Below are 15,848 nucleotides of genomic sequence, written 5' to 3'. Positions count from 1 at the left end.
TGTTGATTTCTCCCGTACAGCAATATGAATCAGTCATAATGAGATATATATGTATATATGTATATATATCGCCTCCCTCTGGAATCTCCCTCCCCTCTGTTTCCCTGTCTGGGATGATAGTCTGGAAGAAGCCAGTTTATGACTGGGATTCAGGAATCACCTGTGAAGAAATGAGGTTTGTCCTTCAGCCCTCCCCTCCCTTATCTCCTGTAGCTTTAAGAGCCTCAAAAAGAGAGGTTACAAGCTTCTCAACTCAAAGAAGTGAGATTGTTCCACAACCAGGACCCTTTGATTCAGGTGAAGAAGCACTCTGGCTTTATTGTGAGGAAACTGGGAGGAGGAGCCGAGCCAAACTCACATCAGGAGTGCTGGAGGGGAGGGCAGCCCAGGAGGCTGTTCATCCTCTGGGCCTGGGGAAGGTCCTTGGTCTTGCTCAGTTCCTCCACATCTTTGTAGCAGTACAGATTGGGGCCTTGGATGAGGTACAAGCCCAGACCATTGGCGGAACACGAGTGGGGGCCCAGAGACTTCTCTGTACACAGGGCCCCATCGACTTTCGTATGGGGCCAAGGAAGCTCTGTCCACGTGGCGTGAGCTCCTAAGTTCAGGTCCAGCCACCACAGCTTCTGGCCTGGGAAGAGACACCGGATGTAACATGGCTTCCACGTCACAGGGATCTGCACCTGGCCTTTCTCACACCCTGATGGAGAAGCACAGAACCAACCACCCCTCAGCACCCGACACCCCTCACCTGCCATGATGTGGAGCCGAGAAGATCCAGGACAGGTAAAGGCTGCATCCACAGAATGAAGGCTGACCCCATCAGGGCTCCCAAATTCCTTCTCCAGCTGCTTTGGATAATCTTTTACGAGAGTGTAGCCTGCCCTTGTCAGGAAGATATATACCTGGGTACCCTGGAGGACAAAGGACATTCATCAGCACGAGCAGGGTATTCTCCCCAGTCTCCACCTCAGGCCTCTCTCCCGTCACACACCTGGATCAGGTAGAGCTTATTATCCCAGAGAAAGGCAGCATCCACTGTTGAGGGACCTTGGGGCCACAGATGCTCAATGAGCCAGCTGTGCCACCCGTCCCGGCTGCTGTCCAGACGCCAGTAGTGTTTCTCTGTGGGGCAGCAGAGGTAGCTCTAGTGCTGGTGGTGAAAGGCCAGGCCGTGAGGAGGCAAGCGACAGATGCAGGGGTGAGTCCCGAGAGTGGGGAGAGAGCGCATCCAGAAGCCAAGAGGGAAGAGGCTAGGTGAGAAGGTAGAGCAAGCATGTGGTTGGAAAAGTTAGGCCTGGTGACCCGATTGGAACTGGAGGCAGTAGGGGCCTGATGGAAGGGCAAGCTTGGAGAAGAGTGGCCGGGTTGCTAGCTCAGGCCAACGTAATGAGGTTTGGTGTGGGCTCCTTATGCATCTCAGATGTCCGTGTGAGGAGGTGCTACAATGAGACGGTGGCCAGAAGTTAAAAGGGAAGCAGTGTGTGTGACCATCCCAGACTCACTAACCGTCCCTTCCCCCTGGCAACCATAAGTCAGTTTTCTATGTCTGTGAGTCTCTTTCTGTTTTGTAAATAAGTTCATTTGCGTCATTTCTCTTTAGAAATGCTATATTTAAAATGGATAACCAACAAGGACCTATAACCTAAAACATTGCTATATTTAAAGTAGATAACCAACAAGGACCTATTGTATAGCACATGGAACTCTGCTCAATGTTGTGTGGCAGCCTGGATGGGAGAGGAGGTTTGGGGGAGATGGATACATGTATATGTATAGCTGAGTCCCTTCACTGTTCACCTGAATCTATCACAACATTGTTAATCAAACCCCAATACAAAATTAAAAGTTCAAAAAAAAAAAGAAAAGGGAAGACCACAGCAAGCTCCCACTGGGTGTTCTCACACGGACTGTGTTCTCTAATCCCATGAGATGGCCAGAGACAGAGGAAGTAGCCAGACCAGCCCCCTTATTTTCCTCTCCCCTTTTCATAACAACTTCCTAAAAAAATTGTCTAAACTTTTATTTACCTTTCCTTCCTCAATCCACTTCACTTATGTTCCTGTTTCCCTCTGCCATTGAAATTTCTCTCTTCAGGGTTAAGTATCCTCTAGCTTGCCAAATCTAATGTCTTCTTCTTACTCTACCTCTTAGCAGCATTTGACTGCTCACAGCTCCCTTCTTTAAATTTTTTTTTTTTTAATTTTGGCTCCTGTTATTCCAGACTCTTCCAGTGTTCTTACCTTTTTGATGCCTCTTCAGCCTGGTATCCCACATTAGAATCCCCCAGTTTGGGCCTCCACTCTATCTGCCCTCATTCTCTAGGTGATTTTACCTAGTCCAGGGTTTTAAACCCCATCTGCATACTGAAGACTTTTGATCTGTTCTTTTCACTTCTGATGGACCTTTTCTTTGAGTGTCAGGCTCAAACTCAGCTGCCTACCTGATGTGTCCATTTGGGGCTACTAGATACCAATACCCTAATGTGTCCAAACTCATTTCTGCTCCCAGCAAACACACACACCTTTTACCCTAGTCTTTTCCAATCTTAATAAAAGGAACCATTTGTCACCTAGTTGCCCAGTTCCCCAAAGCTAAGTCATTCTTGAAACCACTCTTTTCCCTTCCCAACTCTGACCAATATCCAAGGCATTGGTTAATGCTATGGACTCGACTTCCAGAATACATCATGATGACTGCTCACCACCTCTGTGCTGTTATCCCAATCCAAGTTGTCATCACCTCTAATCCAGACAGCTGCGAGAACTCTTCGCCTGATTCCCTGCTTATACAATTATAGCTCTGTGACTTACATTCCATAAGAAATCAGGATGATCTTTTAAAAAATTAAGTCAGAACAGATCATGGCCCTACTCAAGATCCCCTCCTGGCTTCCTTTTACAGTTGAAAATCCTTACCAGGCCCATGATATAATCTTTTTTCTTTTTTGGTTGGTCCATGCTCGGCTTGCAGGATCTTAGTTCTCTGACCAAGGACAGAACCCTGGGCCCTCAGCAGTGAACACATGGAGTCCTAACCACTGGACCACCAGGGAATTCCCAGACCCATGTGATCTGGCTCCTTTCTCCCTCTTTTCAAGCCACTCATCTGCTCTTTCCCAACACTCGAGTCACACTGGCCTCCTTTCTTGACTCCTCAAAGTATTTGCTGTTCCCCTTCCCTAAAATGCTTCTCCTCCATTGCTTTATGGGGCTAATTTCTCTTTATCACTGAAATCTCAGCCAAAAGTCATCTCTTCAGGATTTCTCTGGTGGTCTGGTGGCTAAGACTCCATGCTTCCTATGCAGGAACCCGGGTTTAATCGACCCCTGGTCAGGGAACAAGATCTTACATGCAAATTAAGGTTGGCGCAGACAAATGAATGCTGCTAAGTCACTTCAGTTGTGTCCGACTCTGTGCGACCCCATAGATGGCAGCCCACTAGGCTCCTCTGTCCCTGGGATTCTCCAGGCAAGAATACTGGAGTGGGTTGCCATTTCCTTCTCCAATGCATGAAAGGGAAAAGTGAAAATGAAGTCTCTCAGTCGTCCCCGACTCTTAGCGACACCAAGGACTGCAGCCTACCAGGCTCCTCCGTCCATGGGATTTTCCAGGCAAGAGTACTGGAGTGGGGTGCCATTGCCTTCTCTGAGACAAATAAATATAAATAGAATAAATATTTTTAAAAAATCATCTCTCAGAGAAGGGGCCCATCATTCTCTTCACTTCTATCCAATTATTCTGTCCTATTTCCTTCACAGCTTTTTGACACTTAACATTTTTTATTTTATATTTTAAAATATCAACAACTCACAAATCCATTTATACTAGCTTCAAATGGTATTTGGGAATAAGAAATATTCTAATGTTCCCAGGACATTTCACAGCTATTAACACTGCCTGAAAGTATTCTCTTTTATTTTCTCTTTATCATCTCTCTCTCCAGCAGGCTCTGTGAGGGTAATTGTCTTGTCTGCTATGTTTATCACTGTATCCCAGTGCCTAGAACAATGCCCAGTGCCTATCAGGTGCTTGATAAATAGTCGGTGTTCCCCATGCAGCCACAAGCTCTCTTTATGTGTATTAACCAGGCAAGACTCAGTGACCACATGTCCACCTTTCCCTCCTGATGAAACTACCCTGCTCATGGCTCCTATTCTGAGAATCAGAGCTATGCTGCTCTTTGGGCAGAGGAAATAAGTGCTGAGCCCCGAGTCCATCAATAGCCAATGCAGAGGCCAACCAGCAGCCACTTTAATATGGTCTGGAATAAAACTATGGGGCTGGGCCAGTCCCATTCTCTCTCTGGAAAGCCAATAGGGAAAAGAGCAACCGAGGCAGTTTTCAGTTGTATCTGAGGCTAAAAGATCATAACTAGGGAGAAAATTGAGAGGACATAATGGTCCATGTGTGAGCCAAAGTTGGGAAAGCAGAAAGAATGGATTAGAAAACGTGAGCTAGAGACAAGAGGTTTATCAATAGAGGAGAGGGGAGAACTGGCCCTTTGCTGAACAGCTGGGTCATACTGGTGTTTTTGCCAACATAGTGAGTTCCCACCTTGGCTGGGTATTTTTAACATAATGGTGTTCTCTCAACAGCTGTGGAACATCTCTAATACTCTTGACTTAGGATTTCAGCTGCATTCTGTTTATGCGCACATGGCCTTGAGATTCCACGATCTCGCCATGGGTGAGTGTTCTCTGTCTTATCTCTGTGTGGTCCCTGTAGCCCTAGTTTCTTAGTGTTTCTATCTCTATGTCTTTCTGTCGATCTCTATCTCTATTTCCATAGCTATCTCACTTTGTATGTGTGTTCTCCCAGTGGTGCCTTGCTCTCACCATAGCTGCGTATTCTCCTGATACGTATGTGTTCTTACTCTGGCATGTATTCTCAGTACAGGTCTACTTGTTCACTAGAGGTGTGTGTTTCATCACGGATGTGTGTTCTCATTACAGCATGGGGATATGCTGTTATGTTCTATGTCCCCCTTGATATGGGAATATGCTCTGCTTGTGGTTGTGTATTTTTCATTATAGCTTGGTAGTCACATCTGATCAGATTTGTTCAGGGGTTAGGAGTAAGGAAGGATTTTTCACTCTGCTGTATTCTAAACCACTGTTTCACACTTGTATCCTGTCATACATATGTCTTAGGTTGAGTGTAATGGGATAGGTCACTCTCTTAGAGCTGTCCTCAAGTATGGATCAAGACTTATCCTTAGGTACTATTAGATGGCTTTTACTAATTAATGGCACAGGTCTGCGGAGAGGGGTCTCCCCTAGTCACTCAGGGGAGAAATCTTATCAGGCTAGTGAAGCTATTGCCTAAAGATCTAAGGAACTGAACACTTCTTGGCTGATGCTCAGCAACGGGAACATCTTATTTCCAGGTAATGCTGGGCCCAGAGGCCTGGACATAGGAACCAGGCACCTGGAAAAAGATGGAGCTCCTGGGGATAAGCTTGAGGTAGAGTGGTGTAGAGAGGGTCAGAGACATGCAGGAGCAAAGGGAGTATGAGGAGTCATAGGTTCAGGGGGTCCAGAGAAGACACAAACCTTGCGTGGATAGTACTGAGAGGCAGACAGGTGGAAGAAGTTAGAGGCCTGGACAATGAGATAGGTTCCTCAGATATGCATCTGAGGAAATGAGAGGTGAAAAGGAGCATGCCAGGGGTAAAGGATGGGAGCCTTTCATAAGGGGCACAGTGATGAAAATGGAGGAAATATCTCAGAGATGAGAGGCACACATGAAAGAGTAGGGAGGTATGGAGGACAGAGACGGGGGGATTGGAGGACAGAGACGGGGGGCTTGGAGGACAGAGATGGGGGGATTGGAGCGCATCTCTTACCACTGAAAGCGTAGGTGGCACCATGGTTGTCAGAGAGCAATGCAGACAAGACTAGATGTGGGCTACAGCGCTTATCCACATGCTGGGTTGCATTCCTATGTGCATGGCCTTGGGGGAGAAATAAGCAAGGGAGAACACATGAAGGCAAGAGGTCAGAATGAGGTCTGAGGTGGAAGAAACCGCTGGGGGGTATTGGGGGTGCAGGTCTTCCCCATATGAAGACAGTTGGGAAGAGCCAGCATGGAAGTGGGGCTGGGGCAAGGGCCAAGGTATCATTCCATAGGTGAGGGTAGGAGCTGGGGTGTATGGCGTTTGCAGACTCAGGGAAGGTGGACATGTCTCCAGAGGTCCCAGGGCTGGGGCTTTCTCACCTCTGTTAGGGCAGGACATAAAGTAATCTCGGACATCCCGAGGATAAGTGGAATTCACTTTTCCTTCGATGGGGTCGAAGCGCAGGAATTTGTTACCCCGGAAGCAGTAGTAGCGGTTGAGCCATCTTATGGCCGAGGAGCAGTTCCCAAAGTCGGGCCAGGGACGTTCCTTTATGGTTTTTGTAGAGAAGTCCCAGAACAACGTGTGGTTGCCTTTGTCCAATCAACCAACAAGCATTCGGTGAGGCCAGACTGTTCCCTCCCTTGTGCTTGCACTGGGCCCCAGGATGGACCAGATGTGGCCCCCATCACATGGAACTCACAGCCCAGCAGGGGAAGTTCCCAGTTGAGGAAAGCAGTCATACAACAAAATTCAGCAGCAAAGTACACATGATCAGTTCAGCAAGGGCAGTGGGAAGAGTCTGGGGAAACTTCCCAGAGAAGGTGATACTTAAACTGAAAACTGAAGGAGTTACAAAGCAGTCAAGAGTGGGAGATGGAAGCATGAAGCAAACTGGGTGTCTAGGGAATAGCAGAGAGTTTGGGGGGCTTCATATTCCAGGGAAGGATTGAGAGATTAAACACTGGAGGGTCAGTAGGCTGGAGGGACTTGGAGAACCTTGTCTGTAAGGTCATGAAGAACTTTGTCTGTGAGACTAAAGAACATAGGTTTGTCCTAAGGGTCATGGAGGACATGAGGGGCTTTTAGCAGAATTATATCCAGTTAACTTCCGCAGAATGACTTCCTCTTACTTCCCTTACTTAAACTGTGTAGACCTTAATTAGCTTCTCTAGTTCTCTTTCTTGGGAAACCATATCATGGTTCTACCAGCACCACCCTCCCTACCTCTACCTCCCTCACCACCCTCCCACCGCTACTCTATGCTCTCTTATTCCAGCCTGCACTGACCTTGGAAGAAGAAGACACCCTCCTCAGAGCATTCTCCGCGGTGACATTCTACAGCTGCATCCAGTGGGAATGGGATTCCAGGAAACTTCTCTTGGAGCAACTTTGGATATTCCTCCCCCTTCTCAGGAGGATATACCCAGAATTTGTCCCCCTACACACAAAAGCACGCTATTTTTAATATGCACGCCAGACACTGCCACTCTGCTCACACAATACCTTTGATCTATTGCACTTAACATAATATTCTTCTGCAGTCCCCCATACTCTCAATCCATCTGTGGACAACAATGTGCTGACCCCTTGCACAAATATACACCTTCAGTTTGTGCAAATCCAATCACTATTACTACACACACACATCTGACTATGTGCAACTAGCACGCCCATGGTACAATTATCTGCAACACCATTGGTTTTGGCAAGCACATCCACAGTCATCCTGCGATCATCCATCCATTCAAACATTCATTTATTCACTCAAGAAACAGTTGCTGAATGACTACCATATGCCAGGTATTGTGAGAAGCACTGGTCATAAAGAGATGACAAGACTCTATCTCTGCCTTCAAGGACTTCATTTTTTTTTCCACCGTACAAAAGCAGAAAGTGAGCCCCTAGTGAGTCCTAGCCATGTGAGCCCCAAGTTTGGAGGCATGTGAAGTGCATTGGGAATAAAGGAGAGATGCATAAGTCAACCTAGAGAATTCCTAGAAGGCTGCACAGAGGAGGGAACATTTGGGCCAGGTGTTCAAAAATGAGCAGGAATTTTCCAGGTAGACAAGTGTGGAAAGGGCATTACTAGCAGAGGGAGTAGCATGTACACAGTATACTCATGTGGCTGGCATACAGTGAATGTGGCCAGGGAAGAGATCAACCTGAAAAGATAAGCAAGGGCCAGGTCTCATGACCTGTGTGCCCCTGGCTTACAGGGTGCAGCACGTGGTGGTGCCATTTGCTGAAATAGGGGACTTGGGAGGAGAGGGATTTGTACAGAAGATACTGTGTTCCGTTTGGGGGGTGCTGTATTTGAGGTGTCTACGGAACATCTAAATTGAAGATGTCAGCCAGGAAATTGCAAAGAAGTGTCTGGAGCTCGGGGGAAAGAGCCATATCTGGTGTCCACAACGTGGAGAGTCTCAGAGCCGTGGCAGTAGTTGAGATCACCCAGGGAGGATGAATGGAAAGGCTGGGAAGGATCCTCATGGAACATTCAGGGAGTGGCCCAGGATGAGAAGCTGAGAAGAGCAAGAAAAAAAGGCAGGAGGGAAAACAAACCCGGCAGTGAGGGCCACCCAGGCACATGGCATCTTTGTGTGAGTCAGGAGAAGGTGCCCACAAGCTGGCCCAGGACATGGGACCTGATGAGCACAGTGGGCTGGATTTCATCCTCCACTCACCCCTCGGCCATGTACCGCTGTGCGGTGAACAACCTGGCAACCATAGGAAGACCAGATGCGGGGTCATGGAAGCCAAGGAAGAATTGCTAGGAAGGAAGGGATGGCCGACAGCTTGAGGAGCAGCAGAGAGGTGTGGACGCAGATTAGGACTGAAGGACAGCCACTGGATGTGGCGCCTGTCAGGCTCACATGCACACACACACACACCCCTGGCCTGACCTTTCTCAGGAAAGGAAAGCCCAGGAGGAGGAAACCTGGAACCTGTTGGCAAGGGCCACCTGGGGGAGGGTTTCTCGTGTTGACTCCAGCACTTCTGGCCTGGCCCTGACCTGGGTCCGGTCGTACGTACCTTGATCAGAAGTACACTGTTATGATCATAGCGGAATGCAGCATCCACGGGACTGGGGGCATCCTTCCACCTCTCTGAGATCAACTGCCGGGCCCAGGCATGACCCTTCCACACAAACTCCCCTGCAAAACACACAGTCACTGAGGGACCCAGAGCAAACTTTTGCCCTACTGAGATAGTCACAAAGAAGCCATGGGTGATGCTCTTAAATAATTCCTAAGACCACCAGGATACATCCTGGTGAAGGGGACCAAATCTGAGGTCCCAAATGCCCCAATCCCAGCTCCTCCTACCTTTTAAAAACAGCATGTTCCCATGCTCATCCAGGGTGCTAGCATCAAAGCCCCAGCCATCCGAGCAGCGTTCTGGGGAGGAGGTAGGGAGGCAGCAGATGAAAGACCAGTAAGAGGATACAATGCAGAAGCAGAGAGACAGACGCAGAGAGTCGAGGCCTCACCCGCCACGTCTGGATCCGGCTTGGTCACATTCCCACCTTCAACTCCGTGCCCAAGCTCAGGAGCTCTAGCCCTAGAGAGAAGACACAGAGTTGTCTGGCTCCACAGCAGCTAACCCGTCTCCCTTAGCTCCTGACCCTAGACTTGAAGAAGTGAAGTAAAGTCGCTCAGTTGTGTCCGACTCTTTGCAACCCCATGGACTGTAGCCTACCAGGCTCCTCCGTCCATGGGATTTTCCAGGCAAGGCTACTGGAGTGGGTTGCCATTTCCTTCTCCAGAGGATCTTCCCAACCCAGGGATCAAACCCAGGTCTTCTGCATTTTAGGCAGATGCTTTACCGTCTGAGCCACCAGGGAAGTCCCAAGACCCCAGACTTACCCCAAACCTAAAAGCTGGCCCTATCCCACTCTAATCCCAACCCTGGTCCTCCTTCTCTAGCCTCAGCTTCACTCACAGAGGGTGGGCTTTAGCCAAAGACCAACACAAGCCCAACAGCCACAGTGCAACTGGAGCTTTCAATGCCCGAGCCATGGTGAGCTGGAGAGGCCCCAGGACAGCGCTGGGCACCTGGCTGCACCCGCTATATAGAGAAGGCAACAGCACTACCCCCACTCCAAGCCTGCTGGGAACAAGATCTCTCAGGACTATGCCAATATTGGCTGATTACATCAGTGCAAATAAGGTCAGGGTCTGAACAGAAATCTGAATCCAAGACTAACTCTTCCCGGCAGGAGGCCCCATCCCCCTTCAGTGACTTTTTTTTAACTTTTTATTTTATATTGGAGTATAGCCAATTAACAATGTTTGATAGTTTCAGGTGGACAGCAAAGCACTTCAGTGACTTTTGAGCAGTGACTGGCCCAGGCCATTGATGTTCAACATGACTCTTCACCTTGTTGATGGGTCTGGGTACCCATAAAGGGTAAGAAGGGGGTAGATTGATTGAGGACCACCTGGCTGTGGTTGGACTTGCCTGAACAAGGCAGGAGGAGAGAAGAGGAAAGTAACATTTTTGTGAACTGTGCCAAGCCCAGCTCTGAGACTCTTAAAGACACTAACACTTACATATACTTAATAACCACACACACATACAAACAAACTTAGAACTACTCAGAGAACAGTTTCTTCCAAGCTCCATCAGGGACCTGTTGGGGGCATTCCCAAGTCTCTTTATCTTTGCCCTTGACAGGTCAATAATATTTCACCATTGCTGAAAGTCCAAGTTCCACCCTTGCCCCTACCCCCACAGGCTTTGCAAAAATCACCTGGATGGAAGGGCTGGAGGAGTTGTCTCTTTCAGAGAGACCTACTAGTAATTAGACTTTCTTCATAGTTTCTATCTTAAGGGGAAAGTGCTTTGTTTACCTATCACAGAATAAATAAAACTCTACTGGGGTTTCACAATGTTTATAGCTGATTCTTGCTTAAATGCTGTCTTTTCAATGAAGCCTTTCTTGTCCACCTCATCTAGCTATTTCAGAATCTTGCGGGTTTCCTTTATGTTACTTAATAAAACTTGAAATTATTTTATTTGTATATGCTTTTGCTTCTGCTTGTTTATGCTTTTTTTCTTTGCTAGTTTTGATTTGCTTGTCTTATGTACAATTATATATTTAAAAAAAAATTTTTTTTAATGTTTTTTGGCTGTGCCATGTAGGATCTTAGTTCCTCGACCAGACATTGGAAGGGTAGAGTTTTAACCACTGGACCACCAGGGAAGTTCCTGAACCATTACATTTTCTCTACTTAAACTAGTACTGGACCGGGCATGTACAGGCATACCTCAAAGATATCTCGAGTTTGTTTCTAGACCCTTGCAATACAGTGAATATCGCAATAAAATGACTAACACAATTTTTTTGGTTTCTCAGTGCAAATAAAAAAGAAGTCACTGCAATGAGAAGCCTGCACACCACCCCTAGAGAGTGGCCCCCATTCACCACAACTAAGGAAAGCTAGTGTGCTGCAGTGAAGACCCAGAGCAACTAGAAATAAAATAAGTAAATTAGTTTAAGTTCAGTTTAGTTCAATCGTTTAGTCGTGTCCGGCTCTTTGCAACCCCATGGACTGCAGCATGCTAGGCTTCCCTGTCCATCACCAACTCCTGAAGCTTGCTCAAACTCATGTCCATCGAGACAGTGATGCCATCCAACCATCTCATCCTCTGTTGTCCTTCTCCTCCTGCCTTCAATCTTTCCCAGAATCAGAGTCTTTTCCAATGAGTCAGTATTTCATATCAGGTGGCCAAAGTATTGGAGTTTCAGTTATAACAACATTATATTGTAGTCTATTAAGTATGTAATAGCATTAGATCCAAAAAAGTACATATCTTAATTTTTTTAAATAATTGTATTTGTTTATCTTTGGCTGCACTGGGTCTTTGTTGCTGTGTGGGTTTCTCTCTAGCTGCAGAGGGTAGGAGCGACTCTCTTGTCGTGGTGCATGGGCTCTGGAGCGTGTGGGCCTCAGCAGTTGCGGCCCACAGGCTCCGTAGGTGCGGGTTGCGGGCTCCAGAGCACAGGCTCAATAGTTGTGGTACAAGGGCTTAGTTGCTCCACAGCATGTGGGATTTTCTCAGGCCAGGGTCTGAGAATCGGTGTCTCCTGCTTGGCAGGCGGATTCTTTACCACTGAGCCACCAGGGAAGCCTCTATACCTTAATTTAAAAACACTTTATTGCTAAAAATGTTAACCATCGTCTGAGCCTTCAGGGGGTTGTATCTTTTTGCAATAGTAACATCATAGATTACTGGAACAAATATAATAAAACTGAAAAAGTTTGAAATATTTCAAGAATTACCAAAATGTGACACAGCAACATGAACTGAGCAAATGCTGTTGGAAAAAATGTGCTAAAAGACTTGCTCAACCCAGGGTTGCAACAAACCTTCAATTTGTTACAAAAAAAAAAAAAGTACTATCTGTGAAGTGCAATAAAGTAAAGTGCAATAAACTAGGTACACCTGTAATAGATGTTAAATAAATATTTGTTGAATGAAAAACATTAATTTCAAGTATTGAATAGTGTTACTAATGTTGCCAAATTTCTGACAGTTTTTCTCCTTTCCAAGTAAGGAGAATATCAGGATTGGGGGTGTTTTATTTTGGAGACACACTGATCTAGGGGTCATAGGTCTCTGTGGCACTGACCTTCATCTTGTGGTCTTGTTTCATTCTCCAGTGTCCAGCCCTACATTCCTCTCCTCCTCTCAGCTCCACCATCTCTAGTATCTGCTATCTTCGGCACTCACTGGGGTCTGCCTGTTTCTGAGACGTAGCTGCAGGAGACAACTATGAGCAGTCAGCTCTGGGCCAGGCTGAGGTTCCAGGATCCCTGTTCCCCAATCCAGCCTGAAGGGCCCCTGATCCCTCTCAGATGCCCTCCACATCCCCTTAAATAACCTCAGCAAAGGCCTCAGATCCCTTATCTACTCTGCAAAGGTTCCTCCTGACAGGAAGACAGATTTCTGGGACCCCTGGAACATGTTACCAGGCCTCTGCCGTCAGGTTTAGCGTCCTCTCCTGACTTACCATGAAAACATGTCATGTTAACATTGTTCCTCCCCTAAGGTTAGCGGACAAAGCTGGACTCCTCAGGCCCTTGGCAGCATGGGCAGCACCTCGACTCCCTCAGCAGATACCTGACACCCGTTTCTCCCACTGCAGGGTATCTCTGACTGGGCCCGCTTCCTCCCAGCTGCTGGGCACTGGGGGCTGCTACTCCTAGACTCCCCTTCTCCTTGTCTTCAGCCTCTAAAGTCTTATATAACCTTTCTGGAATTAGCCCCCCTTGAGCACCCAGTCACCAACCCCTCAACAACCATCTCTAGCTCCAGAACTGTGTCCACGTGTCCTACAGGTTTCACTGAGCCTGCCTGGGGAGACTGAAGTGTTCACACCAAGCAGGAACATCCCCCGGAAAAGCCACTGTGAGGGTCTTCAGTAGTACTGGCAGGGCCCTGCATGGACCTTCTGGTCCAGGAGCAGCCTACCCTGTGGCCTAGCAGGGCCCTCTGCTGGGAGACAGCACATACACTGGATGGTGGTTTCTCAGCTTGGCCTCTTCTTTCCCACACAGCTCTGGTCCTCATCACAGCACCCCTGGATCTACCTATCACAGAAGACTGATCTGTGGCACTTTTCCACCATTGTTTCCTAATTTGTCTACTCTACGGTGTTTTAGATGGTATTTGTGGAAGCCTTCCTCTTCCTCCGGTACACCCCCGACCCAACTGCCTCAGCGCCCCTGCCCCCTCCCCCCCAACCGCTCAGGGACTAGGCCAACAGAGTCTTCTGCACAGCAGGCAGCTTGCATGAAAGTTCACCTTCTGAGCAGAGGCTGAGAGGCCATTTGAGAACCCAGGTGTGGATATGTTGGCCATTTCTGCTTGTCCTGAGTTATTCCCAGCGCTGTGTCCCGGGCTGTGTCCAAACTTGGGCCTGAGCGCCCCCTGGAGGCCTCGGGGATCAGTGCACTCCCACCCAGCAACCAGAAGCCACAGCCCCAGTGATTTCCTCCCTGAAACCAGCTCCCCACACTTTTTCCCTTTCACTCTTCTCAGCCTCGCTGTGGGGCCTTAGTGCCTTGTCCCCTCTCTCTGAAAATCTCCGCTGCCCCAAGCAGGTGTAGGAACCTTGGTCCCTTGCTTGATTTCTTGGGGATTTCAAGCCCGGAATTATCCAACCATCCCCTTTACTACGTTGTCTTTCTTCCCAACACTCCTGACCAGCAACTCTCTGACTTCCCCCTAAGGGAGTGTGAATGTGTGCCTGCAAACATCTTCATGGACAGAGCTTCCTCTGGCATCGCCAAGGGCTGCAGTTAAGCTGGACACTGCCCTACTGTCCCTTGGACTGGCTGTGTGCAGCCCGCTCTGCCACTGAGTTCTCTCGTCCCAATTACTTCTCACTTCCATGAGTGCTGCGTGTGCTGAGCACTCCAGGCAGCAGAGATGGGATTCTCTCTTCTCTGGACTTAGAAGAATTGGGATGCAGGTCCAGGTACCCAAAGTGCTCGCTGCTCTCGATCAACTCCTTCAAGATTTTCCCTGTCTATAATTGGCCTTCCTGCGTAGTCCATTCTTACTTCCCTCTGAATGTGTGTCTGTGTGTGTGCTCAGTCATATCCAACTTTTGCAACACAAGGGACTGTAGCCCGCCAGGCTCCTCTGTCCATGGGATTTCCCAGGCAGGTATACTGGAGTGGGTTGCCATTTCCTCTTCCAGGAGATCTTTCCCACCAAGGGATCAAACCCAAGTCTCTTGCATTGGCTGACAGGTTCTTTACCACTGAGTCACCTTAGGTCCCTTCCCATGAATGACTATAATAATTTGCTTGTATTTATTGGGCATATGTATGTGCCTGGCATTGTGCTAAACACTTAATGTGATTATTTCATCAAATCATACATAACTGAGACTTCCCTACGGTCCACAAGGTGTCCCTTTGATCTCTGAAAAGCCCCTATTGTCTTCCAGAGGTCCATGAATAGGCCCTCCCACCCTAGATCCAGGAATCATGCTCCCTTCAGTTCAGTTCAGTCACTCAGTCGTGTCTGACTCTGCGACCTCATGGACAGCAGCATGCCAGGCTTCCCTGTCCATCACCAGCTCCAGGAGGTTGCTCAAACTCATGTCCATTGAGTCAATGATGTCATCCAACCATCTCATCCTCTGTCATCCCCTTCTCCTCCTGCCCTCAATCTTTCCCTGTATCAGGGTCTTTTCCAATGAGTCAGTTCTCCACATCAGGTGGCCAAAGTTTTGGAGCTTCAGCTTCATCATCAGTCCTTCCAATGAATATTCAGTACTGATTTCCTTTAGGATCGACTGATTTGATATCCTTTCAGTCCAAAGGGCTCTCAAGAGTCTTCTCTAACACCACAGTTCAAAAGCGTCAATTCTTCAGCACTCAGCTTTCTTTATGGTCCAACTCTCACATCCATATGTGACTACTGGAAAAACCATAGCTTTGACTAGATAGACCTTTGCCGGCAAAGTAATGTGTCTGTTTTTTAATACGCTAGATTTGTCATAGCTATTCTTCCAAGGAGCAAGCATCTTTTAATTTCATGGCTGAAGCAGTCACCATCTGCAGTGATTTTGGAGCCCAAGAAAATAGTCTGTCACTGTTTTCCATTGTTTCCCCATCTATTTGCCATGAAGTGATGGGACCGGATGCCATGATCTTAGTTTTTTGAATGTTGAGTTTTAAGCCAGCTTTTTCACTCTCCTCTTTGACTTTCATCAAGAGGCTCTTTAGTTCCTCTTCGCTTTCTGCCATAAGGGTGGTGCTCCACCAGGGTAAAGTCTTGAGCTTCCCCATGACCTCTTATACTCAACCTTCCCAGAGCCATCACTCCCCAAATACTGTTGACTGCATTCTCTGCCAGCTACCATACTGTGTGCAAGGGGCTGAAGAATGAATGAGGTGCTAGAACTTACCAGTTAGGGGTATGACAGCTCCAGATTCAGGACTGGGCTCTGCTCTTACTTAGCAATAAAGAGTAGCTTCAGCCT

The 15,848-nt window shown here is 47.8% G+C and overlaps 1 protein-coding gene across 1 annotated transcript; it reads right to left on the bottom strand.

Annotated features, from left to right (window-relative positions):
- Positions 1–234: 234 nt before the first annotated feature.
- On the bottom strand, positions 235–10,925 carry HPX (hemopexin). The gene is made up of 10 exons (XM_055547562.1): positions 9,785–10,925; positions 9,333–9,403; positions 9,169–9,240; positions 8,876–8,997; positions 7,130–7,280; positions 6,220–6,432; positions 5,849–5,956; positions 995–1,125; positions 752–914; positions 235–631 (listed from the first exon to the last, which is right to left on the bottom strand). The coding sequence occupies exons 1-10, from the start codon at positions 9,859–9,861 to the stop codon at positions 360–362; spliced, it is 1,380 nt and encodes a 459-aa protein (XP_055403537.1). The 5' UTR covers positions 9,862–10,925; the 3' UTR covers positions 235–359.
- Between the last annotated feature and the right edge of the window lie 4,923 nt (positions 10,926–15,848).

Source organism: Bubalus kerabau, chromosome 15 (genome assembly GCF_029407905.1).
Source record: "Bubalus kerabau isolate K-KA32 ecotype Philippines breed swamp buffalo chromosome 15, PCC_UOA_SB_1v2, whole genome shotgun sequence".
Lineage (NCBI taxonomy): Eukaryota > Metazoa > Chordata > Mammalia > Artiodactyla > Bovidae > Bubalus > Bubalus kerabau.
This window is presented reverse-complemented; position numbering and strand designations above follow the sequence as displayed.

What these genes read in the sequence shown, in the direction of transcription:
- HPX (XM_055547562.1), bottom strand. Translation starts at nt 9,861, where the DNA reads ATGGCTCGGGCATTGAAAGCTCCAGTTGCACTGTGGCTGTTGGGCTTG. An exon ending in TTGGCTAAAGCCCACCCTCT is followed by an intron (nt 9,404 to 9,784) that starts GTGAGTGAAGCT and finishes TCTTCTCTCTAG; the next exon opens with GGCTAGAGCTCCTGAGCTTG. An exon ending in GAACATGCTGTTTTTAAAAG is followed by an intron (nt 8,998 to 9,168) that starts GTAGGAGGAGCT and finishes TGTGTTTTGCAG; the next exon opens with GGGAGTTTGTGTGGAAGGGT.